Genomic DNA, 27,170 nt, shown 5'->3' with positions numbered 1-27,170 from the left:
CTCTGGGAACGTCCGTGTACTCCCTGTTCTGACGCAAGCCGGGCATTCGAGAAACCCGGCACTTGCCACCCAGGGATACTGCTTGTGTTGGCCGCCACTCAGAAGGTTACAAGTTCATGGCCTATTTCCCTGAAGTCCAGAGCCGCCTCAGCCTCTTCTTACAGGGTCTGTGTTGGGCTGTCTATGGAATGGAGGTTTCATCTCCTAGGGGAAGGCTGCCAGAGCACGTGGGGCGTCGGGGGCAGGGAGGGGGAAGAGCCACGGTGGTCCAGGGTCCTGCATGAGGACCAGCTGAAGTAGGGGATTGTGGGGGAGGAGGGGTGTGTCCAGGGTCACTGGCCTGTCCAGGGGTGGAGCCAGGTCTCCAGCCGAGGTCTTCCCCACCCCGCCCCCTGTCTCTGCTGCACACCCCAGGTCGTCCCCTCTGCAGGGCAGGCCACCTGTGATCAAGGACTTGGACTCAGTCAGTCCTTGGCCACTCTCATGCTGTGTGACCTGGGGCAAGTCACCTCACCTCTCTTCCATAAAGTGGGGATAAGAAGCCCTCCCTCAGGGGGCTGTGATGCACATACAGTAAAATGACATTTGGGAAGAGTGTATAGTGAGTATAAGTCAAATGGTAGCTGTGTGTATTCCATTCATCTACAAACATATAACGTACATATTGCAGATAGAACAAATGTGGTTTGTTTTCAGTCTTACTGACTTCTTTAGGAGTTTACACTTGGCCCTGGGAGACAGAAACGTCTACAGGTGGCGTTGAATTCTGGCTTGGTCACTTACTGGCTGTGTGACCTTGAGCAAGCACGATCTCTCTGTGCTTCTGTTTTGTTACCTGTAAAATGGGTATAATAATAGTGCCTACCTAGTAGGTTGTTGTGGAGATTGAATGAGTTAATATAGGTAAAGTGTTTAGAACAATGTCTGGAACATAGTAAATGCTATGAAAAGGTATGCTATTATTATTACAAAGTATATAAAGTAAGGGTTTTTCTAGAGTAGTCTCAGTTTGAAATGTTCTTTTCAGTTGACAGAAATCACTGATTTCTGGAATTCCAAGACATTGGTATCCATGCTATGCCTCACAGACTGCCTTGTGCTTCTGGTAATAGCCTCCCAAATCTTAGCTGGTTAGTGGGGAGACTTATCCCTGCTGATGATTGCTGTGTGACCCTGGGCAGGTTGTATACCCTCTCTGTGCCTTCCTTTTCTTGTTGTCCACTGTGAGAGTAAGGATGGGATGGCTACGTCTCCTGGTACCAGAGGGGCTCCCACTGCAGGAGTGCTGAGTGAGGTGCCAGAGTGCAGGGGATGACAAACACCTCAGGGACACACAGCACATGCTCCTTCCCCCCACCCCACCACTCAGCTCCCAGGCTTGGCTCAGAGCAAGGTGGCCTGGGACAGAACATGTCCTCTGCGTGGGATGGTGGGAGCCTGTGTGCCCGTGGAACAGCCATCCCTGACACCCCTCTTCCCAGGCGCTCCAGCCACCCCAGGCACAGAGCCTCTGGGCCCTGCCATCTCCCTCCCCCGCCTCCCTGCTGCCAGCTCTCCTCCCACCAGATGAACCTTGACTGGCTTCAGTCCTCTGCCCACAGAGCCAGTCTGTGGCATCCAGACCGACCAGGCGCCCCAGGAAGCCACAGAAAAATCTTTAGCTCTGGAACCCAGACCCCTGAGGCTTCCGATTCCAGCTCTGCTGTGTGGCCTTGGGCGAGGGGCAGACCATCTGAGCTGCAAAGTCCTCACCTGTGAAATGGGCTGGCAAGAGACGTGTAAGTCAGGCGGGGATGCCAAGCGCCTGCTCTTGACCAGGCTGAGCTCAGGGAGCAAAGCCCTTTGTGGTCGGTCCTGGCTGCCTCTCTGTCCTCTGTCACCAACTGTCGGCTCCTGCCTTTCTCCCCACCTCTAAATACTTCATTCCTACCTCCTTGCCTTTGCACATTCAGTTTCTCCTGTAGGGAGCGCTGTTTCTCTCTCTGTTCATCTCAACCCTACCATCCTTCCAGCCTGGCTCTCCTCCCACCCACTCCATGGAATCTTCCCGGCTGACCCTAGGTGGTCTCTTTCTCTTTCTCCTTCAAGAGGAAGAGAAGGCATCAGGCTTCCTGGTGAGATGTTTGTCTGTGAGAGGGAGACAGGCAGACAGACAAATCTGGTTCTCTCAGGAAACATAGCGCCCCTTGACTATAGGAACTGGAACCTCCACCCCCTAATTAACCCCTCCCCCAAGTGGAGGTGCACAGCAGCCAGGTAAGCTTTTTGGTTTCTAGAGCCTTAGAGCTAGAGAGACCTCGCGGGCCTTCCAGGTGGGCAGGTCTGTGATGAACACAAGGGTAAATGGCTGCTGGCCGAGTGGGCAGAGAAGGGTCTGTCCCTTCTCAGCTCCAGCCCCTCACCTGCCCACTTACCCCTCACTCCATCCTCCCCTGCCCGGTGATCATGGCTGCTGGGTGACATTCATTGCCCACTTACTGTGTCCCAGGCCCTGTTTTAAGCCTTTCTGTGCATTAACTCATATAATCCTTACAAGGACCCTATGGATTTTAGTCGTCTCCCACTTTGCAGATGAGAAACCTGAGGCCCCAGGGGTGGGGTCACTGGCCCTGAGCTACCCAGCTCAAGAGGGGCAGAGGCAGGATCTGAACCTGGAGCCCTGGCTCCAGAGCTTGCTTCCTGCTGCCGAGCTGCCTCTTTGGTCACTCACCATTGACCCGCCACCCTTCCACCCACCTACCCACATTCCTGCCCGGCCAGCCGGCTGTGCACCCGGCTCTGCCAGCCGTGGGGCTGCCAGCATCCACAGAGCAAGATCCCTGCTCTCTAGGAGCTCACCCCATGGTGAGGAGGCGACCACCCATGGTTCTCTGACTCTGATAAACGTGACCAAGGTCTTGAGCGGCTGGGTTTTGGGAGCTTGGGGAGGAACTGTAGCTACCGCCTGGGCTGGGGCTGGGCTGCAGGGCAGCCCAGCAGAGCTAAGCTCGAGGGGGAAGGGTGATGGGAGGATTTTATCGGGTGGACAGCAGGGAACATTCCAGACCAGGGAACGCAGTGTGCAGAGGTGCTGAGGCTGGAGGTGCTCAGGGGGACAGCTGGCTTGTCATCACAGCCCTAAAGATGCAGTGGCTTGGCAGCAGGCAGGGCTGACGCCAAGCCTCCCCAGGCACGCCCGCGTCTGTTTTTTTGTCAAGATGAGGTGCTGTCTGCAGCGGCTAGAGGTCTGAGCCTTGCTCTATGCCAGCACCTGGCCTACCGCCCTCTGGGGAAGTCCCTCCTTGGGTCTGACCTGCAGCCTACTCTGACCAGCACACATTCCTTCCAGAGCCTTCACCCAGAGGCTGCTTTATGGCAGCCATAAATAACTTCCATCAGTGAATGAGTAGAGCCCCAGCCAACAAGGCTTGCCAGAGACGCTGGGCTTGGCTGAGAGAGGGGTTCTATGTTCCTTCTCTCTGACCCTGCAGGTGAGATGTTCCTGGGCTGATCTTTAGTGGCACTCCCTCCCCGAGCAGCTGCTGCAGCCCAGTTTGATGTTGCAAGACCCACTCCAACTCCCCTCCCATTCCCCACGCCCCCCCGGAAGCACAAGGAACATTCAGCCCTTCTCTTCAGCCACAGTTCCTTGAAAGAGCCAAGAAGGCGCAGCTGACGGCCCAGAGGGCACTGGCTCCAAGCTGGTTCTGATTGTTCCCTGTGTGTGTCTACGGGGAGTAGGAGCTGGGAGGCCTGGGGTAAGTCTTTCTTCTTCTTTAGGCCTTAGTCTTCCTCTCTGGGCAATGGGATAATGTCTAAGGCAATGTTTCCCAAACTAATCTGCTCATAGGATGACTTTCCAGGCCCTGCCCTGGGAGATTCTGACTGAGAAGTTCTGGGGGGGAGGTGGGGCTGGGAATTAATTAGGGGGGAGGGGTTGTTATGTCTCTTTAATCTCTTTTAAAGTTTGAATACAGCCACATCATGACACCTTCTCCTTCTCAACACTCCCTTAAATCTCCTCAGACCTTTATCACACCTAACAATATGGGCAGGGTAGGGGTTATTAGCCCCTGGATGAATTTTTACATATATACACTTTTTTTTTTAAGTTTTCTTTTTTTTTTAAATTTTTCTTTATTTTCTTTCTTTCTTTAGGCTGTGTTGGGTCTTAGTTGCAGCACATGAGCTCTTCGTTGTGGCACACAGGCTTCTCTCTAGTTGTGGTGCATGGGCTCTCTCCTTGAGGCGCGAGAGCTCAATAGTTGTGGCACGTGGGCTTAGTTGCCCTGCAGCATGTGGGATCTTAGTTCCTCAACCAGGGACTGAACCTGCGTCCCTTGCATTGGAAGGCGTGTCCCCTGCATTGGAAGGCGGATTCTTAACCACTGGACCACCAGGGAAATCCCATACATATATACACTTTAAACTATCAACACCTCCCAGATCATTGTAAAGAATACTTCCATCACCCACCTCATACACTTCCTAGGCTATATACCTTCCTGGGTACCACTTGGGAATAGGACTTTTCCCACAATCACCCCAAGTGATTTTTGTGGTCTGGGACATTTGGGAAAATCTGGTCAAAGGACCCTTCCCAGCTCAGACATTTTTGGACTGTGTCCTCTAGACTGGGGGTTCCCTAAGGACAAATAACTGTCCCTCTGGCCCCACCAGGTACTGCTGGTGAGCACAAGGTGTAACTTCTTGGGTCTCATATTGATTTATTAGGCTGGTGAGTAGGGGAGCCTTAGAGGGTGTCCCAGGCCTGGGAGCTGGATGGGGCGGGGAGGGTCCCTGGGTGAGCTGTGGTGGAAAGAGTCTGGAGTAGGGGTGACCTGGGTAGGTCCTGTGTGGAGTCCTGTGCAGGGCCAGGCTCAGCACCTCCCATCTGTGTGACCCTGGGTCATCTTCACCATGGCCCCCTGGGCCTTTATTCCCTCACCTGGAAAAGGGGACAACTGTATCCCTGGGCCTTTATTCCCTCACCTGGAAAAGGGGACAACTGTATCTAGCTCTCAGTTGTTTATAAGGATTAAAGTAAGATCAGGTATATTCAGTGCCTGGCCCGCCTCCGGGCTCTCCTGAATGGGAGATGGATGTTAGGAGGATAAGGCAATGGGCTCACAGGTGCACGGACTGACCCAGCATCACAACAGCTGGGAAGTGATGGAGCTGGGACTTGGACCAGACTTGCTGGCAGTTTGACAGCTGACCGAGTGACTTCCCGGATAAGCCTCAGTTTCCCCATCTATCAGTGGGGCTAATCACTCCACTCTGCCTGTGTCACTAAGGTGTGGTGAAGATCTGATGCAGTAGGAAGATCTGATACAAAGTGAGAAAGAAAAAGGTTTAATGGAGTGATGCGATGGGTTTCCTGTTGTCATGGTGAGCTCAGTGGCCTTTCTGGGGCCAGGAACAGGGCCCCTCCCTTGGCACCGAGAGGGTAAAAGCGTCTCCCCCCAACCTTGGGTGCTTTGTACCTTGGGATCTGAGGTGTCCCAAGAGGCAGGAAATATAATGGGAAAAGGCCTGGTCTCATAGGCACATAGCTGGGGTTGCTTCTGGGCTCTGTGTGTGTCCAGTGGCTTCACCTCTCTGAGCCTCAGCTTCTGAATCTGTAAGATGAAAACCATAGTCACCATCCTGACTTGAGGAGATGTTGTCGGAACCCAAGAGAAAATGAAAAAGGGGTTGAGGACACTTTGGAAGCAGAAAAGACCCCTCCAGGCAGGTGACAGCTCAGCTACCTCCAGCCTGTATGTGCTGACTCTCTGGTGACGGCCAACACCTGGCCGAGACTTGACTGAAGCCTCCTTGCTGCCCTGCAGGGTTGGTGCTATCCTAGATCTGAGGCAGTGCAGGAGCTGGGGTTACAGCTGTGGAGGCCAGCAGATCTGGGTTCAAATTCCAACTCCATCTTTGCACCTCTGAGCGTCTGTTTCCTTCATCTGGAAGCGGGGATGCTAGTATCTAGCTCATATGGGGCCTGGCACACAGTTGGTGCTCAGTAAGAGCAGTTGCTCTTATTCTGGACATGAGTTCGCCCCTCTGGCTGATTCAGTGCAGACTCAGGTTCCTGGGCATGTAAATGGGGTGGAACGGCCACTGCTGCTGGGGAAAAAACTATTGTGACCCCAGATGGGGGTTCCTTTCCTTCTGTGCTTTTATCCCACAAGGTGCCCAGCACAACGACTGGCACATAGTAGTGCTTTTTCCTACCCTGGCCGGTCAGGAATCTCCAAGAAATCAGAGACTGTGTCTGTCCTCCTCCCCACTGAGTCTTTAGTACCTAGAACAGAGCCAGGTACATAGCAGGTACTCAGTAAGTGTTTGGGAATAAAGAATGAATGGACAAAGAGGAATGAACAAGCCTCAGGTGGGGAAGGACTGGGCTGGGGGAGGGGAGCCCCATGGATTGTCCTCCCTCCCATTTCACCCCTCCTGGGCTAAGCCCCAAAGATTAACCCCAGGGAACAAAGCCAGGTCACAGCCACTGACCCAGAGCTTTGGAGCAGACACCCAAGGCTAGTGTGACTAGGTGTTACAGGTTGTGGTGGCTACTCCGTGGGGCCCTCTTCACTCAAGATGGCCCTCCTGTCCCCCACCATGGACATGGTCCTCACAGCGGTCCTCAGCCTCCTCCTCCTGGTGCTGACCTTGAGCCTGGTCTGCTTCTTCACCTGCCGCCTGGCCAGGCCGCTCAGGTAGAACTCACCCCGGCCCGACTCCTTCCTCTGCCAGATCTCCCGCCCTAAATTCATTTGGCTTCTATTTGCTCTTGAGGGATAGTGGAAGGGTGGGCACTGGTGTCTCTCCCTCTCCGTGGTGGGGAAACTGAGGCCCAGAGAGGTTGAGTCAGCTTGGGATCGAATTGCACTTGGCCATGGACTTGCTGAGATCCTTTGCTCAGTTTCCTAAACTGTAAAACAGGAGCTAATTACACTTGTGAGGATTAAGTGAGATGCCCAAGAAGTGGTAGTGATTCTTATCAGTCCTATTGTTCTGTCATTTGTCCTGGACCTTTTGAGACCCAGCCCAGGGCTGGCTTTCTGCCCAGCTCCAAAGGGCTCCAGTGCCCTCTGTCCCAGGATGCTGAGTCAGTCCCCAGGGCCAAGGCCCAGCCTCCGCTCCCTCCCCTGACCTGCCAAGTGGCTGCTTCTCCTCCAAGGCCAGGGCCCAGCCAGGGCATCTGCACACTTGTCATGAATAATCAGGGCACGTAGCTGGGAGCCTGGCAGAGATGGTTCGGCTGGGAGGTGGGGAGCGATGGGGCTGGCACACACCCGGAGGCTCCATTATGAACTGGTAGAGCATTGGCAGAGGGTGGTGGGCAGCTGGGGCCCCCGCAGCCCCAGGCTGGGCCCCACGGAGCCCATCACCTAGGGCTGCCAGAGAGCGGACTTGGAGCCTCTGAGCAGGGGCGGGGCCGTGAGGAGGAGCCAGCAGGGGAGACTCTGGCTCCTGAAGGGTTTCCTAGATTCTCCTTTCCAGGCGGCAATGGGAAAAGGCACCTGTCTGTCTCCAGAACAGGCCCTTCTCAATGCCACATCCCTGGGGCCAAAATTCAGAGCATTCCAGCCTGAATCATGGAGCTTTTCATTAAGTTAGCATTTACAGAGCTGATTCTATGTGCACGGGGTTGGGAGTCAGAGATGGAGAAGAGATGGTCTTTACTCTCACAGAGTGTCGGGCTAGCAGAGAAGAGAGACAAATAAGAATAACCGTGCAGGGCTGGATGAGCCCTTTAGAGCTCCTGGAGTCACGCTTCACTTTTATTTTTCCTTATTTATGTGTTTGCTTTGGACCTTATTTATGTGTTTGTTTTGGACCTGCGGTGCAGAGGGTTGAATAAGTCATATTCCTCAGTGCGTGGGGTACTATCATGAGCTCAGTTTTTGTTTTATTTGTTCATTTTCCCCTTCATCCCTGCTCCCCAGTACCAATCCCACCACCCTCCAAAGGTCTTCATGCTAGTATGCTTTATTTAATATGTGTTGAATTTATAAGTGTCCTTGCAAGTAACGCTGTGTTGTGTATATGAGTGTGGTTTACGCTGACATACAAACTACTGAAATCCTGTGTTTTTAAACTCCACCCATCCTACTGTTTTAACTTCTAGTTTTAATACTACTGCCACATAGATATTGCCCCACCACTCTTTACAACTTCCTTCCCCTAGTTATGGACCTAGAGGTTGCCCCCAAATCTTCTAATCATAAGCCAGTGTTAAAGGGAATATGCCAAAAGTTTCTTCAATAAATATGATGGTTCTGTAGGTTTTTTTGATATATAAAGTCTTTATCAAGTTAAAGAAATTATTTCAATTCCTGGTTTTCTGAGGGCTTTTATCATATAGTTCCCTACATCCCCATTCCCTCTTCTTAGATGATCTTGTAAGTTTGATTAAGGCTTTAAATGCCACCTTTATGCCCAGGGTTCCCAAGTGTATACCTCTAGCCAAGAACTCTTTCCCGGTTGCCAGATGCCTATATGCAACGGTCTGCTTAACATCTCCACTTCATCTTAAACTCAACATGTCCAAAACCACGCTCCTGATTTTCCCCACCAAATTTACTCCACCTCACACCTCAAAACACTGCCCCAAATGCTGAAAGGCTGAATGCTTTTCCTCTAAGATTAGGAACAAGGTGAGGATGTCCACTCTTGCCTCTCCTGTTCAGCATGGTGCTGGAAGTCCTAGCCAGCACAATAAGGCAAGAAAAAGAAATAAAAGGCATACAGATTGGATAGGAAGAACTAAAACTGTCCCTATTTGTCAGTGACATGATTGACTACACAGAAGATGGCAAGGACCCAGGTTCAGTTCCTAGTCAGGGAACTAAGATCCTGCAAGCTATGCGGCACGGCCAAAAAAAAAAAACAAAACAGAAAAGGGACTTCCCTGGGGGTCCAGTGGTTGAGACTCTGCACTTCCACTGTAGAGGGCAGGGGTTCGATACCTGGTCGGGAAACTAAGATCCCACATGCTGCACGGCGTGGCCAAAAGAAAAAAAAAAAAGCAATGCTATTTTAATAGCTCCCCCCAAAGTGCAATACAACAGTATAAATCTAACAGTATCTGTATGCTGAAGACTATAAGATTTAAATGCACAGAGAGACATATTGTCTTCATGATTGGAAGACTGAACATCGTCAAGATGCAGATCTTCCCCATATTGATCCACAGATTTAATACAATATCAATCAAAACTATACTGATGGGGCTTCCCTGGTGGCACAGTGGTTAAGAATCCGCCTGCCAATGCAGGGGACATGGGTTCGAGCCCTGGTCCAGGAAGATCCCACATGCGGCGGAGCAACTAAGCCCGTGCGCCACAACGACTGAGCCTGCATGCCACAACTACTGAAGCCCATGCACCTAGAGCCTGTGCTCCATAATGAGAAGCCCGCGCACCGCAACGAAGAATAGCCCCCACTCACCACAACTAGAGAAAGCCCACACACAGCAACAAACCCAACGCAGACAAAAATAAATAAATAAATTTAAAAAAAAAAGCTATAGTGATGGAGAACAGACCTGTGGTTGCCAGGTACAGGCATGGGCAGCTTCTGACTACAAAGCGACAGCACAAGAGAGTTTTTTGGGCTGGCAGAACTGTTCTCTATCCTGATTGTGCTGGATATCCTTGTGGATATCCATATCCAGGAATCTATCCATGTGTTAAACTTCAGAACCTTCATCCTGTAGTTGGTGAACCAAAATCGCCACCCTTGGAGGATCCCCGTGGTAACCTCGTTGCTAATTCTGTAATTGGCAGCTTAGTGGTTAGAGCTCAGCTCTGCTACCTGCTTGTTTGTAACCTTGGGCGAGTCACTTTTCCTTTCAGAGCCTTGTTTTTCCTATCTACAAAGGAGATCATACATCTCTCTCTGTCTACCGCATAAGTTATTATGGTGAACATTTTATCAGTGTCCTTTAGGGATTGTTCATATAATCTCTCAGATTAGTGTTTTTATTTTATTGAAGTATAACATACATACAGCAAAATGTCTATATCCTCAATCGACAGCTTGTTGGATTTTCAGATTGAACCCACCCGTATAAGGCAGAGAGTGCCTTTTTTTTTTTTTTTTTTGATGTTCAATATTCACTTTCTTGTCGCTGCCATAACAAATGACCGCAAACACAGTGACTTAAAACAATACGAAGTTATCCTCAGTTCTGGAAGTCAGGAGCTCCAAGAGAGTCTTTGGGGCTGAGAATCAACACATTGGTGGGGCCGTTCCCTTCTGGGGAGGCTCCAGAGTGAATCCACTTCCTTGCCTTTCTAGCTTCTGGAGGCTCCTGTATTTTTTGGCTTGTGGCCTTTTTCTTCAAAGCCAGTCGCTTAGCATCTTCCTTCTCTGAATCTTCTGTCCTCACTCAGCCTTCTCTTCTGTGTCAAATCTCCCTCTGCCTTTATCCTGTCTTGTAATACCCTTAGTTGGTTTTTATACTTTTTAAAAAATTCTTTTAAATTGACGTGTAGTTGATGTACAATATTATGTAAGTTACAGGTGTACTGTATAGTGATTCACAATTTTTAAAGGTTATTTTCCATTTATAATTATAAAATACTGGCAATATTCCCTATATACATAGTAGTTTGTACCTCTTGATCCCCTACCTCTATATTGCCCCTCCCCCCCTTGGGTTTTATACTTTATATCAGCGGTCCCCAACCTTTTTGGCACCAGGGACCGGTTTTGTGGAAGACAGTTTTTTCACGGGGAGGGAGGGAATGGTTCAGGCGGTAATGCGAGTGATGGGAGCAGTAGATGAAGCTTCACTCGCTTGCACGCTGCTCACCTCCTGCTGTGCGGCCTGGTTCCTAACAGGCTGAGGACCAGTACCGGTCCGAGGCCCGGGGTTGGGGACCCCTGCTTTATATCATTAGAATCACACTGTATATACTCTTGGGTCAGCTTCCTTCACTCAACCTCACCTTTGCAGGATTCATCCATGTTGGTGTATGGAGTTCTCAATTATTCATTCTCATTGTTGTGTGTGGATTACCTTCTTGTGAACCTACACAATGTATTTATCCATCCTGCTGAAGATGGACAGAGTTTTGAAGCCATTATGAACAGGGCTGATATGAACATTCTTATATATGTCTTTTGGTGAACACGTGTACATTTCTGTTGACGTTAAATGGGTCAGGGGGCGTGTGTATGGTGTCACCTTGGTAGTACTGTCAGTTTTCCAAAGTGGTTGTACCAATCTACACTCTTCCAGCAGTGAACAGATACTCTGGTAGTCCCAATTCCTTGCCAACACTTGGACTTTTCTTCACACACAAAGGGAGGATTTTGGGGTGATTCCTCCCTACCTCCACTTCTTAGAGCACTGACTTTCAACTGATGATGTAAATACTTACTATGCCAAGCACTGGAGTGGAAACAAACAAGGCAAAGTCTCTGCTCTTAGAAGCTCCCAGTGTGGTAGGTGAGATGGACCAGGAAGGAATTACTTTCAAAACAGAGAAGTACATGCAATGATTGTATTGATATTGTATATCAATTTAATAACTTTTTTTCTGATGTTAGAATTTACTCTAGTAATGTTTGGAAAAACTAAAGTAGACTTAAAGAATTAGAAGTCATCTGAAATCCCACCACTCAGAGTTAAGTGCTGTTAGATGTTAGATGAAAGGTATTTCCTTTCAATTCCTGTGCTTTCCTTCCTGCCACCTGTCCCTGCCCCAAGCCAGGTTTTTAAGGAGCCAGGTGGACAAGGAAGGCAGTAGAAAAGCACTGGAGTGCACTTAAAAAAAAATTTTTTTTGGCCGTACCTCGTGGCATGCGGGATCTTAGTTCCCCGACCAGGGATCGAACCCGTGCCCCGCTGCAGTAGAAGTGCAGAGTCTTAACCACTGGACCACCAGGGAATTCCCTCCATGCACATTTTTAAGGTTGAATCAACATCCCTTTTTCCAGTTAGAGTGGCTTCTTACCTAACAGCCCACTCTGTCTAATGGTAGAATGTTGTGTATCACTGCCATTTCCCACAACAAATGAAATGATCATTTTTATCTTGATTTTGGCAGAAATAATAACATTATTTCCCGGTGAAACTCTTGCTATTTAAAATTCCTCATCTTCCAGTAACATTTATACACAACATGGTTAGTATTTACATTTCGCAGCTGCCAATGGGATTATCCCATGTGATCCTAACAGGATGACCACAGTTTAAAAACATTCTTAGGCCATTAATACATGCTCATTTTAGGCAATTTGGAAAATTCAAAAAAAAAATTAAAGAAGAAATAATCATTCACAGTCCTACTGCCCAGAGAAAACCAGTTAACCTTTTGGTGTATTTCCTTCCAGTTTTTTTTTTTTAATAACATTTTTTAAAAAAATTATAAAGGTAACATCTCAACACAGAAGGAAAATTTGGAAAATGCAAAAAAGACGATGAAAAAATAATGAGTCATCTAAAAGGTCACTGCCCAGGAATGGCCACTCTTATAAGACAATCTTTTCCTGTATGTCCCTCCTATGGTTTTTATGTCTCTCGCCATAAATGACAAGCTCTAGAAGAGAACGTAGCAAATATAGTTGTCCTGTAAGAGCAAATGTAGGTGTCCCTGTAAGAAAAGGTGGACCCTTTGTTTTGTCTCTGATGTGCTTGGGACATGGGTACTTCAAGGCTAAAGGCTGATGTTCTAGAGCAGTGCTTCTCAAAGTGGGGTCCACAAACCAACAGCAGCAGTAGCTGCAGCACCTGGGAGCTTGTTAGAAATGCAGTTGGAGTCTCTGGGCGAGGGGTGGAGGGTACTGGAATCTGTTTCAGCAAGCCCTCTAGAAGATTCTGATGCATGCTGCAGTTTGAGAAGCACTACACAGAAAGTGAAGTCTGGTGGGTTCTGGGCTTCAGGTGGATTGAAAGTGGGAATTCACTTGGGAAAGGAGAAGGAACCACTTTGCAGCATGGAACTCATTTATGCCTATACAACTGTTTATGTGATTAAGCTTCTTGAGGGAGGGACCACCTAGGTTTTGCATCTAAATGCCTAGTCTCCTGTAATAGGTGAATAATGAATGAATCAACAAATGAATAAGTGAATGAACAAATGAACTCTGGAGCTGTGACCTTCATGTCGTCTTTTTTTTTTTTTTCTAGGATTGGAACATCAATTAACTACTGACCACTGGCAGCCCACCCTTCCCACCCATATCCATCATACCTCTGGGCCCCAGAGAAAAAGCAGGTCTTGGAGTGCACCATGATTTCACCATTCTTAGTGCTGGCCATTGGCACCTGCCTTACCAACTCCTTAGTGCCAGGTAGGATGGGGGGCAAGGGCGGAGGGAGGGGGAGACGTGGTGCAGGAAGGATAGGATGAGGGCAGTGTCTGTGTTCAGGGTCATAGAACCATCCAAAGTATTTAAGAGCTGGAAACAAATGTTCAGAGCAGGAAATCCCAGCCTCTACATGTGCTAGTGTTGGAAAGGTCACTCTTTTTCTCTTTATATTATTCTTTAATTGGGGTTTCTATTCTCTCTTACCTCAAAGAATCTGAAATAGAACTTATTCTATAAACTCTTCCAAGTCGTGGTATGTTAAGTCTCCTGTTGGTTTCGTCTGCTTAACTCTCCCTCATGATAGTACATTTCCTTATATTTTGTAATTCTTGCTTGTAAACTCACCTTCAACAGTTTTGTTGTTGTTGTTTTGTTTTTGTTTCCTGTTGTAAACTCGTACAAAAGTGTTTCTACAGTGCAGTATTACGTTTGATTCTTCAACTAATTCTATGAGAGTACTTATGTTATTTATTTATTTATTTATTTATTTATTCATTTTTATTTTTGGCTGTGTTGGGTCTTCGTTTGTGTGCGAGGGCTTTCTCTAGTTGTGGCGAGCGGGGGCCACTCTTCATCGCGGTGCGCAGGCCTCTCACTATCGCGGCCTCTCTTGTTGCGGAGCACAGGCTCCAGACGCGCAGGCTCAGTAGTTGTGGCTCACGGGCCTAGTTGCTCCACGGCATGTGGGATCTTCCCAGACCAGGGCTAGAACCCGTGTCCCCTGCATTAGCAGGCAGATTCTCAACCACTGCACCACCAGGGAAGCCTGAGAGTACTTACGTTAATTTCTCAGTTTTTGGTTCTTACACTATAAATTCCGGCTCAGATTTGGAGTTGAGTTCACATTTTTATGACTGGCTTTGTGTCCCCATCCCTTCCACAGCTCCCAGGCAAAACATGTACCTGAAAATAGTTTCAGCCTAGGCTTGTATTTGGTCTGACACCGCAAGGGTCCTTCAGCCTCAGCTCCTGTTTACCTTTCTGGTTTTGAATACCCTCTCAATTTCCGCCTCCTGGGGATTTCCCTTCCCCCTTTTCTTCCTTTTTCAAGTTATATACTGTTCTTGATTTTTTTTTTTTTTTTCCAGCATTTCAGTGTCTGTTGTAGGAGGGGAGCCCTCCTTGGCTCAGTCCATCATGTGGCTGGAAGTCCCACTTGCCCTCCCCGAACCTTAATTTCTCCGTCTGTCCAGTGGAGATAATAATCTCTCCTCCTTCGGGCTGTTGTGGGAATTATAAGGGGCAGTCACAGTGCAGGCAGGGAGTGGGCGCTCGTAGGAAGAATATATTTCAACAGATGAGGGAATTGGGATTCAGAGAAGGGACTGGCCCTCCCAGGTCACACAGCAAGTCAGTAGCAGCCCTGGGGACTGAACCTGAGCTGCTAGATTCCCAGGCCACTGCTCCCTCTGCGATCCCATGATGCCTTTCGGCTCGTGTCCTTGGGGGCCCAAGGTCACTCTGGGACCGAGTCCCTGCTTTCTCAGCTCTCACAACCCACCTGAGCGAAAGGTGAGCAGGTGGATGAAATGTGAGAAGACGAAGAAGCGACAAAATGAAAAATCTTCAAATATTCAGCGCTTCAGTTTTTTGTATGTTTCATTTTAGTCATTCTGATGGGTCTGTAGTGGTGTTACATCATGGTCTTTTCCTTTTTTAAGAAAATTAGGTGTAACTTACAGCAAAGTGCGCAAATCTTAAATGTATAGCTTGATGAGTTTTGACATATTTTTGTACCCATGTAACCATCACCCGGATCAAGAAAGAATATTGATCATGGGACACCAAGGGCTTTCCTGTGCCCCTCCCAACCACTGCCCCTGCCCCGCCCTGCCCCAAGCCAGAGGAAATGACTAGGCTAACTCCTGTCACCTTAGTCGAGTTTTGCCTGTTTTGAGCTTCGTATAAATGGAGTCACACAGTACGTACTGACAAGCACTCTTCACGTAGCAGTCATTACAGCACGAGCATTTCTGAGTGTCATTTAATGGTCTCCAAAAACAATGGCCTCCTGATACTCAGTTGTCCAAAGCCACTGTTGCTTAAACCAGTCCTCTGACAATAAAGTCAGTTTGACACCCACTGAACCCTTCTCGGACCCTGGGATGGCGCTGGTGAAAAAGACAAGGGCTCTGCCAGAGTCCCAGTCTCTCAGGGAGCAGGCACAGCGGGGAACTGGCAAACGGGTAACAGGGCTCACCTGGAGAAGTAGCAACGGGAACAGGGAGGCTGATGGCAGCCCAGCCCCGGGGGTGCTGTGCCAGGTGCTGGGGGGAGGGCAAGGTGGGTAGAAGTTCATCACCACCCAGATGGCACCCAAATGGCCAAAGAAGCTCCTTGACCAAAGCCCTGGCACCGTGGTATGTGGGAGGAAGGCGGGAGGGAGATTGAAACCCGCCCAGAGCTAGTGGGATCCCTGATCAAAACCACTAGCCCAGGGAGTTTGGGGTTAGCAGATGCAAACTGTTACATGTAAAATGGAGAAACAACAAGGTCCTACTGTAGAGCACAGGGAACTATATTCAATATCCTGGGATAAACCATAATGGAAAAGAATATGAAAAAGAACGTATCTATGTGTATAACTGAGTCACTTTGCTGTACAGCAGAAATTAACACAACACTGTAAGTCAACTATACTTCAATTAAAAGATAAATTTATAAGAAAAGCTTATATTTGGAAATAAAACAAACCCAAGTTTAAAAAAAAAACAACACTGGTTCAGGGCACTTGCCCAGGCTTTACCTCACTTGATCCTAGAACTGCCTGCGAGTAGCTATGTCCTCCCATTTTTCTGGGGCAGAAACTTGAGTGGCAGGAACTTGCCTAAAGGCGCACAGCTGGATGGAAGGGCCAAGGCTCTCCGGGCTCCAGCCAGGGACCATCGCCCGTGAGGTCTGAAATTGGGGAGCTTCAGAAGAGAGATGTGGCGCTGGGGGCTGCCAGCGTGAAGGTGGGGGACTAAGGCATCAGGGTGGGGATGGGACCTCTAGGGGGAGGAGTGGGGCGTGGATGGGTCCCAGGCTTGAGGTGGAGAACTGCTTCCTTCCATCTCCTTGCCTGCGCTGCCTGCCCCAGGCAGGAGCACAGCCATGGAGATGTGTGGGTTTTCTGTTCCCCTGCGGCTCAGTCTCAGAATCCTGTTTCCTCATTCCGCAACGTGGAGGAAGTAATGGTAGCCACCCTGTAAGGCTGTGGGGAGGGGAAGGTACTGTTGCCGTGTACGGGGCGCTTGGCACGAGCCTGGGTACCGTGAGTGTGTAAGAAAGGAGAGCTGCGCTCTTCACCCGCACAGCATGGGCCTGTGTCTTCAGCCCATGAATGTGTAACATGGCCTTGGACAGGACCCTCCCACCTCTGCTGGCCTCAGCCTTCCATCCATGCAATGGAGGCCACTGAAAGAGAGAATCCCCAAGGAGCTCCCCTCTCTAGGCTTCTGTACTTCCATGGGCAGGTTTGATGGGGCCCGAGTACAGAAGACAAACCAGCAGATGGTGGCAGGGACCCCGACCCCTGTGGACAGGGATCCTGGGCCTCTGCTTGGAAGAAGAGGGGATTCCAGGACTTACTGGGGTGGGGGGGCATCGATCCTCTCCTGTGGGTCAGGTGTGTCGCTTGCCTTATCTAAATCCCGTCCTCGTGAAGACCCCGAGAGGAAAGTACAAACACCTGCATCTGACAGGGAGGAGACTAAGGTCCAGGGAACTCGCTTATCCACACAGCTGCTGCTTGGCACAGATGCGGTTCTAACTGAGGACTGTCGGGCACTAGAGTGTTCTTTCCACTGGAGAATTGACGACTAGACTCATGGACATGAGAGAGAGAGAGAGAGAGAGAGAGGAGAGGGCATTGCTGGTTCCCAATTTTTCTCAAGATTAGGGACACAGAACGTCTTCTTTGCTAATTTATCCTTACAGGAGTGAGGCTGTTCTCGGCTACTTTAAGTTTGATACGTTAAACAACAGGCAAGTCTTGCTTTCCAGCACAGCTAAATAGCTGTTGCTAAGTCAGGTTGCTGCGGAGCCTACTTTAATGAATAAGCCAAGCAGAGTTTATAATTGATGGCTGGATACATCTGGGGGCTCCTGCAGTTGGAAGTAGTTTGTTCTCTTGAATAAGTTAAACATCATCCTCCTAATTGTGCTAGCACAGTTCATTTGCTGCCTTAGCACAATGTCTCTCTGCTGGGTGGAAGGAAAGAGCGTGGGCTTTGGAGTGAAGCCCAGCTCTGCCAGTGTCTGCCAGAGCGGTGTGGCCTTCTTGGGCAAGTCGCTTGGTGTCTCTGAGCCTTGGTTTTTCCAGTCTCAGATGTGGGTAGAAGACCCAGGGTCCACAGGCTCGTTTGGAGGATGGGACTGGCATAGGTTTTGCAGATCTCACGACGGCTGTCTGAGATGGGCAACTACTGCTTCCTCTGCCGAGTCCAGGCAGCCTTCTGCAATGAGAAGTTGGTGTCTGTAGTGGCTGGGGATGGGAAGCTGCCCCACCCCCTGCCAAATAACTCTGCCTCTCTGTCGGTACAGAGAAAGAGAAAGACCCCAAGTACTGGAGAGACCAAGCTCAGCAGACCCTGAAAAATGCCCTGAGGCTTCAGACTCTCAACACCAACGTGGCTAAGAATGTCATCATGTTCCTAGGAGACGGTGAGGCCTGGGGGCCCAAGGGAGGGGCTGGATGGGGGCCCAGGGAGCCAGGCAGAGGTGAAGGTGGCTGTGTTGTAGAGGCTGGGGCCCTGGGGGCATGTTGAAGAGGATGGGAGTGCCAGGCTGTGAACCCCGAGGGTCTCGGGAGGGAAGGAGCAAAGGGGCCACCCAGTCATGCTCTGGTGCCCACTGCTCAGCCTGCCTTGGCACCTAACTCTAGGGAGCTCTGGGTGCCCAAGAGGGCTGATTGGAGAGGCTGGGAGCCCGAGAGACTGAGCCCCCCCGCCCCCCGCCCCCGCCACAGGGATGGGCGTCTCCACGGTGACGGCGGCCCGCATCCTCAAGGGTCAGCTCCACCACAGCCCAGGAGAGGAGACCAGGCTGGAGATGGACAAGTTTCCCTATGTGGCCCTCTCCAAGGTGAGCTCCAGCCCCAAGCCTCCCACCTCTAGGAGGAAAGGGCAGGGGAATGGCATTCGCTGGAACCCTCAAACGTGCTGGCAATGCAGTCAGCCCTCCCAGGGGCTCTGTGGCCCCTCTGTGAAGTGAGGACAGTAGCGGCTGCTTCCCAAGACTCTGGGGATTTCAGCTCATTGATTTCAAAATCTATTGACGCATAACATACATAGAGAGAAGTGCACCGGTGTACAGAGTGAATTTTCACAAACTTTGCACGTGCCTGTATGACCAGCATCCAGGTTGAGAAACTGAACATGACGGCAGCCAAGGGTCCCCCCGCGCCCCCCTCCAGTCCTTGCTCCTTGACTTCTAACACCATAGATTAGCTGTTCCTGCTTTTGTATTTGACGTAAACGGGATCACGCAGTGTGTAGTCTTTGCATGGGGTTCAGTTACGTTCGTTCTCTCCCAAGGCGGCTCAGATGGAAAGTGGTAGCTTTGTTTCTGGTGTTGTAGTTGCTGGTGGCGGTGGTGTCACATAATAAAGGTCCTTTAGACACTCTGGGCCAGGCCCTGGGCTCCCTTCTGGGGGAATAGCAGGGACTGTAATGTTTTCTGGCCTTCAAGGAGCTCTCAGGCTGGTGGGGCAGGGAGACAGGCAGATAGTCTCAGACCAGAGGTCTGCATAGTGGGGGGGGGGGTCCCCATTTCCCCATCCTAGATCCTGCCTCCCCCTAACTTTCCCTCCCCTTCCCCAGCCTCCCTCACTCCCTCAAGAACCCCCTCCGTCTCCCTTCTCCACGGCTCACCTGCCTCCCCCTCCTCCTTTCTGGCTTCTGCAGCCCCAGACCCAGAGAGAGCTGACCCAGCCCCCATTTCTCTGCCAAACGAGTCTCCACATATTGGAACATTGTGTTCCCGCCCCTTCCTGCTACCCTGGCTGCCAGGGCACAGGGCGTGGGCAGGAAGCAGGCAGCTAGGTGATCCTGTGGCTCCGGGGGGACCTTGGTGGGTAGCAGGGCTCAACCAAGGCCGCGGGAGGCCTCTGTCTCCCTCGTGCCCAGGCCCCATGGTGTGAGTGGGGGTCGGAGGGCAGCAGAGTGGGCCAAGGCCGGACCACCTCCTGACCCTCCTTTCCCTGCTGCAGACATACAACACCAACGCTCAGGTCCCTGACAGCGCAGGCACCGCCACCGCCTATTTGTGTGGGGTGAAGGCCAATGAGGGCACCGTGGGAGTGAGCGCAGCGACCCAGCGCACCGAGTGCAACACCACTCAGGGCAACGAGGTCACCTCCATCCTGCGCTGGGCCAAGGACGCAGGTGAGTGGGGCGAGTGGTGGGGAATGGGCCTGGCTCTGTGGCCTGTCTGAGCCTCTTTCCAACCGTCCAGTGGGGAGAGGGTAGAAGAAGATGCTCTCCAGGGCCCTTCCAGCTCTGAGGTTCTGGGCCTCTGTGAAATAGTCATGGATTCCCTTCCATGACAGCGAAAGCTAGTGGTTTAGGGGGTCACTCAGGTGTGCGTTTGCTCCCAGCTCATTTCCGTGAGTCTATTCCTTTGACTATGAAATGGGCATGAACACAGAGCCCCTTCCCAGGTTTAGTGTGAGGAAGGTCAGGGACGAGCCCAGCACTGTTCCCGTGGGAGTCCAGTAAATGTCTACCCCTTCTCCCTTCCTCCTTGGAATTGGGAGGCACGTGCCCCCAGGGACTTTGGAGTCAGGCTATGAGGCCGGCTGACATAGGTGACAGAACCGCACTCCACCTGAGAGCCCTGCGGAGGGGCCCTTGTGTTCCTGCAGGGCAGCCGGGGGGCTTCCTGCGGGGTGGGGCTCTGCAGGGTCCGTGGTGGAGGGGAGGGCTCCAGCCCAGGTGCTCACAGCTCAAGGGCCCTCAGGAGGGGCGAGGGTCACAGAGGCAGAGTATCTGAGCTGCCCGGATATTTGGAAGCCACCAACCCCACCTTTAGTACGGATGGGGAGACTGGGGCCCAGGCAGGCAGCAGAACTGACCTGTCTTTAGCTAGGAGAGGGAGGGGGAAGACAGCTTGGACACGCCCATTTCCAGACGAAGCCAACCCCTCCTCTCCCACACCCCAGGGAAATCCGTGGGCATCGTGACCACCACGCGAGTGAACCACGCCACCCCCAGCGCCGCCTACGCCCACTCTGCTGACCGGGACTGGTACTCGGACAACGAGATGCCCCCGGAGGCCCTGAGCCAGGGCTGCAAGGACATCGCCTACCAGCTCATGCACAACGTCAGGGACATCGAGGCGAGTGCGGGAGTGCAGCCAGAGTAGGGGCTTGTGGGTCCGAGGCCTCAGGCCTAGACTGGCCCGGGAAAAGCAGTTTGGCCTGGCTCCCCACGCACCTGGGAGGGCTCCCAGCCCATTAGGGGATTTGCGGTTGGGGCAGGGAGGCACTGTAGGATTTCTCCGCGGTGGGGCTGAGGGATGAATCCTGATGTGGCCGCCACCACGCCTCAAGAACCAGGCGCCCAGGGATTATTCTGTAAATTGGAAACTGGCGCTGCACTGGAGCGCGGGGGTGACACAGTGCCATCTCAGGGGAGTACCTGCCCTGTACATTCCCACATGCAGAGACAGGCACGCGTCCCGTGCCCTCAGGCAGCATGCCCAGAGAAAAGGTGGTGTGGGCCTTGGTTAACCCGAGCTCTTACTTTAAAACTTGGGTTCCAATCCTTGCCCTGCTGTTTGCTAGCTGTGTGACCTTGGGTCAGTTACTTAACCTCTCTGAGCCTTCCCTTCTACAACCCTTTTGTGAAATGTACCTACCTTATAAGCCCATTGCAAGATCTAAATAAAATAATCCCTGTAGAGTTTAGCCCTGGGCGCAATGCCTAGTGAGTGCTCAGAAAGTGGTAGCATTTATGCACGAGCAGCCACATGTCCCTGCCCTGAAACACCAGCTTTGACATACGGAGCAGGCTTAGCACTTGTGCACCCCAGCCTTGTCCACCTGATGTTCAGATGGGTCCCTACTCTCTGTTCTTAAATGAGAACCTCTGGCTTGTTCCCTTTTCAGACTCTTGTTACCTACTGCCAGGGGCTGGTGAGGGGGTGAGGGGACTTCGGCCCCCAAGCCTAGAATGGGGGTTCAATGAGGCTCAGAGAGCCCCCAGGTCCCTCCTACCCCTTACCTCTGTTTCTACCCCCACCAGACAAACTTCCTGGCTCCCAGACCCACCCTCTGCCCCCCCATGCCATCCCCCCAATTTCTAAGTGCCACCTGGCCCCTCTTCCAGCCCCTCATTTTTCTGAGCAGTGGATTGAGTTGCCCCTCTTGGGACACGTAGCCCTGTTGATCGCTCCTAGCAAGTGACTGTCTCAGGCAAAGCCGCCGTTCTGACTTTGCCTGTACCTGACTCATGTCCTGGGACAAGTCGCTTCCCCTCCCCAAGCCTCAGTGTCCCCACCTGTGCAACAGGGACAGAGAGCCCCACCTGCCCCCTCCCAGGGCCGCTGGAGGCTGAGATGAGGTCATGGATGTGAGAACATTTGTTGTACAAGCACAGGGTGTAATTACGGGCTGCTCTTGAGAGAGATTTGGCAGCAACAGCCTGAGAAGGGGACAGGAGCTTAAAGGAAGGCTTCTCTGGTGGGGGCGGGCGGGGGGGAGGGGTGTGAACTGGGTTTAGGGGGGTGGTAATCCGCAGAGGCCGCTGGGGGATGAGCTAGGGCGTGAGTGGGGAGGTGGGGCAGCTGTGGGGACTGCCCCTCCTCCCTCTCCTCTCTCAGCCTCCTCATCCTTCTCTCTCCCATCTGCCCCTGCATCACCACCACCCCAAAGCCCCCCAGCCCCCAGGCTGTACATGAAACAAAAATCCTGGTGTCCGCCCTGAAAATAAATATCTTTTGCTAAAAAAAAAAAAAAGAAAAAAAGAAAAATGAAAGGCACAAACCCAAACCCCAAAGCCAAACAGCAAGTCTGTTATTTGGGAGTTTAATGAGTGTGTGAAGTGCCTGCTGGGGCTGGAAATGATGAGGCTCCAGGCAAGAAGATTGGGGGCTTCATTTTCCATTCTGAAAATGCCAAGGGGTCAGGTTCTGTGGGAACAGTTTGGGGGGGTGGGGGGCCAGTGACCCGGGGTCCCCGTTTCCTTTTTTAACAGCCTGCCCTACCCCCAGAGCTCCTGGCTGGAGCTGGCAGTGAGGAACTTGCCTCCATGGAACTACTTGGATCTCTACTACTTCTGGCCGTTGAGAATACCTTCCACGGGAGGCCAGCCCCAGGTGCCGGCACTGCACCGCGTCACTGCATTTCCTCCTGGGACAGTCCAGTGGCTGGGACAGTCCTGTGCGTGGGCGTTACTTCCATTTTATAGTTGAGGAAACTGAGGTGCAGAGAGCTTAAGTGACAAGCCCTTGGTCAAGATGCAGTAGAGTCAAGATTCAAACCCAAGTCTGACTTCAGAGCTCTTTCTGGTTCCCCAGGATCCAGGTTGGTCCTGGGGCCAGCCTGTACCCCCCCCCTCACCTGTACCACCTGTACCACCGGCCTGGACTCCTGGCTCCCCCTCCACCCTGTGGAACCTGGGTTCTGAGGAGGGAGCTGGAATGGAAGGTTGAGAAGGGTGCCCATGAAATGCCAGTCCCAGGACAATGGATCTGAGGCCAGCTGTCACTGGGTCTGCTCTCCCAAGGTGTCAGCCAGGGGCAGCGGCCTGGGCTGACGCCCACGGTGACAGGAGGACACCGGTGGTGTGGTGGTCACCGCGGGCGGTGGCTATTATGCGCTTGGCCCCCGTTTTAAAAATAGCCAGGACTTCAAACATGGACTCCCCAGGAAAACAAACAGTCCCGTGTCCGTCTGCCCAAGCGGGTCAGCACAGTGGGTAAAATTAGCCTGGTGGTGACTACACAGACGTGGGTACTGGCCCGCTGTTTGCCAGGCTCCCAGCTGGGCTGCCCCAAGACCTCCCTGGCTGTGGGGGGAGGAGGCTTTCAGAGTCCCCTTCCTCAGCTCCATGGACGCCGCAGGGCCCTGGTGCTGGGGCTGGAGGAGCCTCGGGTTCGAATCCTGGCTCTGCCCCTCACTGGCCGTGTGGCCTTATGAGAAAGAAATCACATTTCTACACCCATTTCTTTATTTGGAAAACAGGTGACACGGGTTCCCTTACAGCCTTGGTATGATGTTGAATAAGATCATGTATCTCAAGTCCTTAGTGCCTGACACACACTCTGTAAATGGTATTATTCTCACAGAAGCCCAAGTTACGCGTCAGGCTTCTGGAAAGCCGAATAAGGGAGGTTAGCTCCAATATTGCACCCAGAAGCCCAAATCACGTCCCAATAGCCTCGTGATTTCATCCCTGCCCCCGAGCTGGAGAAGTGGAGGCTCGGGGAGGGCAGCGTGGACTGCAGCCAGGACTCGCCATGCCAGAGAAGCTTCCACCCCACCCGCCGGGCCCCCAGGAGCCCAGCTCTCCAGGCGGGGCCTCTGGAGCCTCTGGACATCATGGCGCCCTGGGCTCCTCATGGCTGTGTCCCCTTTAGGTGATCATGGGGGGCGGCCGGAAGTACATGTTCCCCAAGAATAGAACCGATGTGGAGTATGAGATGGACGAGAAGGCCAGGGGCACGAGGCTGGACGGCCTGAACCTCATCGACATCTGGAAGAGCTTCAAACCGAAACACAAGGTAGCCTGTCCGGGGGCCTGATGGCTGCAGGGGACGCCTGCAGTGGGCAGGGCTGCGGGAGCCCTCTCTGAATCCGTGTTCATTTCTGTAGAATGGGGTCATAATTCTTACTTCAACGGGCTCAGAGGGCCTTACAGATATATGAATGGCACATAGTAGGTGCCCATCAAGTCCTTCCTTCAAGACCACAGTGAAATACCTTCAGGCAGTAAGGAGGAAAGTGGGCCAAGGAATAACCTGCATAGACATTCAGTCCACCTGCACGGCTGCTGTGTGCAGGGCCCCTGGCTAGGCATGAGGTCCAAAGGATGAGTCAGGTGGTCAAGGAAACGTGGAATGCTGTGTGCTTGGATGGCGAGACGCCCAGGAGCTACGGGAACCCAGAGGGGACAGACCACAAGGGTGGGGCTGAGAAGCCCTGACAAGGGGGAGGAGGGGCAGGAGGCAATATTGGGAGGGTCTTGCAGGCAGAAGTAGCAGGGAGGGGCCGGGCCGGGGCACGTGCTGGCCTGCTGGAGCGTGGGAAGACCTGGGCGCAGGCTCCCTGGAGCAGCTCTGGCCCTTAAAATCCGTCTGCCGGCCGCTGGGCCTGGGGCAGCTGGGGTCTGGAAATGACTGCGGTCAGGGCTGAAGACAGTGGTGAACAGCCTGACAGCCACTTTGATGTCACTCTGGGGTTGGGTTTCTGAGGGTTCCAGGACTGGCCCCTGGGGAGGCCTTGTGGGATAGGGCTGGGCCAAGAGCGAGGTGGGGGGTAGGGGCTGGGGAATGGCCCCCCAGGGCTGGTAGGGGTGAGACTGAGCTGCATTGAACCTTTCCCACTCCTGAGTCAGCTCAGGCTGGACCAGAGCCCCATCCCAGCCCAAGTCCGAGAGACACCGCCACTCCCAGCCTCAGTTTCTCTGCCTGGAACATGGGACCAGAGCTTAATCCTTCTTGCCCAGGCGGGGGGCTTACCCTGGAGCTCAGTCTAGACACCAAGAGGGAGAGAGGCGCCCACATCACTGGACCGAACAGGGTATCACTTTGAGGTTTCGGATAAGCCACACATTCTTCACAAATCATGCCTTAGTATGGGTTAATCTGTGTGTCTCAGTGTCCTCATCCGTAAAATGAGAATGCAGTACCTACCTTGTATGGGTGATGTGAGGGACAAATGAGATAACGTAGGAGAATCATCTCAGTGAAGGAGGGGAGCTCCACTTTCTTAGCCTTCCCACCCTCCTTCCCAAAGCAGTCCCTGAGGTTCAGAAACCTCTGATCCCAATGCCATTGGCCAGAGAAGGCAAGGGGCTCTCCAGTGGACACACAGCTGATCCCTGGTAGTTTGGGACCCCCCAGTCTAGGCCTGAATGGTGCCATCACCAGGCAAGCTGGCCAGCCCCTTCCCATGGCCTCTGTGCCCTGGGGAAACAGTACTTCCTTTATCTCCCCCTTGGATGGGGTCCCCAGGGCAGAGCTAGGGCTTTGCTTCCTCCCTGGCTCTCCACAGCTCTCAGAATACACATAGCCCATACCTCTCAGTGGGCACTCAAGGCCCCCTGTGATCTGCGCCTCCCTCTTCTTTGCTCCCTGATCCCTCCCCGTGCTTGGAACTCTACTCCCTGACCCCAGGCTGATCAATTCCTGCTTGTCCTTCAAGGCCCCATTAGGACATCAGGAAGCCCTCTCTGATCCTGCCTCTAGGCTCACAGTGGTCTCTGGTCTCCAGATTCTCATCTCCCTGCATTAAAATTGCCCATTTATTTGCCATTTCTTGAAGGCAGGGATGGTAGGTCTTCGGGGAGGGATTTTAAATGACTGAAGAGAACCAGTACATGCCGCAGACTCTGAGACCAGCTGGGGTTAGTCCTTCTGACTTCCCCAGCCCCGGCCTGGCTGACACCGCCCTCCTTCCTAGCACTCTCACTATATCTGGAACCGCACCGAACTCCTGGCCCTCGACCCCTACACCGTGGACTACCTCTTGGGTAAGTGGAGGGGGGTGGAGTGGACATCCAGCTGGGTGCCCCGGGGACGAGGTCCCAGGCTGCCCCCCTACTTAGGGACCTTTGCCCTCAGGCTCCAGGACCTGGGAGGGGTGAGGGAGGGGTTCTGGTTCATAGAATTAGACCTGAAATCTGCTGGCTGTGCAGGGTGAATAGCTCCACTGAGCACAAAGGGAAACAAAGCTCAAGAGAAAGGAAACGACCTCTGGCTTGCCACACAGCCAGTTAGAATTAGGGCCCAGGTGAGTTTGGACCCTGGCTGGAGCTGGGACTTAAGCAGTCCTAGACTGAGGAGCAAGGGGACCCAGAGCCAGCCCTGCTGTGTTGCCAGGGCAGAAGCCAGCTAGATTGTCGCCAGTGGTCTTGACTGGGGGTTGCCCCCATTTCCCCAGGGAGTGGGAAACAGGTGTGGGGCCTGGGGGCGGCTCCAGGCCAGGTGGAATGAGACCCTGAGTGCCACCATGCAGACATCTGGGTCCTCTTTCCCTTCTGGCTATTGGGCCAAGCAAGTGGTGGCAAAACCTCCTGCAAATCTTTCTCAAGGAACACAGCCCCTGGGTCCTGGGTGTGTCACTGGAAATTATGGGCTTAGACTGCCCCCTGGGCACCTGGAGGATCCCTCAGATACACACACAGCTCTCTTCTTGCCTGGGTCACACAGCACACACCCCATACCCCACACTGGCTGTGTAGAGTTATGCATGTACCCATGGAGCAAGAAAGTTCTGTTCATGGATCTTAGAGCCAGAGTGCTGGGTTCACATCCAGCTCCTACCACCCATGAGCTATGCAACCTTGGGCAAGTGATTTCTCCTCTCTGTGCCACAGTTTTCTATAAAATAAGGATAATGAGTCCTCCGTAAAATGGGGATAACAATAGGGCCTACCTCAGGGTTGTCATGAGGATTAAGTGAGCTAATATATAAGTTACCTGTTGCTGCATAACAAATTATCCCAAAACTTTACAGTTTAAAACAACTGTAAAGTTGTTTTATTTATAATGATTGTTGAACAGTTTATTCCTTCACAGTTTCTCTGGGTCAGGAGTTTGGGAGTGATTTAGCTGGGTCTCTCGTGAGGTTGCAGTCATCTGAAGGCTTGTCTGGGGCTGGGGCTTCTGAGGTGGCCCACTCATATGGCTCATAACTTGGTGCAGGCTGTTGGCAGGAGGCCTCAGCT

The 27,170-nt window shown here is 52.2% G+C and overlaps 1 protein-coding gene and 1 non-coding gene across 2 annotated transcripts in view; one reads left to right on the top strand and one right to left on the bottom strand.

Moving 5' to 3' along the window:
* ALPL (alkaline phosphatase, biomineralization associated) overlaps positions 1-27,170 on the top strand; it is a 59,734-nt gene that overhangs the window by 26,972 nt on the left and 5,592 nt on the right. The window contains exons 2-8 of the mRNA XM_061184789.1: positions 13,118-13,281; positions 17,824-17,943; positions 18,248-18,363; positions 19,490-19,664; positions 20,441-20,616; positions 23,860-24,003; positions 25,904-25,973. Of these exons, the coding sequence (XP_061040772.1) occupies positions 13,221-13,281; positions 17,824-17,943; positions 18,248-18,363; positions 19,490-19,664; positions 20,441-20,616; positions 23,860-24,003; positions 25,904-25,973 (862 nt within the window). The 5' untranslated portion in view covers positions 13,118-13,220. The remainder of the gene's footprint in view (positions 1-13,117; positions 13,282-17,823; positions 17,944-18,247; positions 18,364-19,489; positions 19,665-20,440; positions 20,617-23,859; positions 24,004-25,903; positions 25,974-27,170) is intronic.
* TRNAR-UCU (transfer RNA arginine (anticodon UCU)) lies at positions 11,803-11,876 on the bottom strand. The gene has a single exon. It is a non-coding gene; the product is annotated as a tRNA-Arg (tRNA).

This window comes from Eubalaena glacialis, chromosome 3 (genome assembly GCF_028564815.1).
Source record: "Eubalaena glacialis isolate mEubGla1 chromosome 3, mEubGla1.1.hap2.+ XY, whole genome shotgun sequence".
NCBI classification, from domain to species: Eukaryota; Metazoa; Chordata; class Mammalia; order Artiodactyla; family Balaenidae; genus Eubalaena; species Eubalaena glacialis.
Note: the sequence above shows the minus strand (reverse complement) of the source record. Positions and strands in the feature narration are given on the sequence as shown.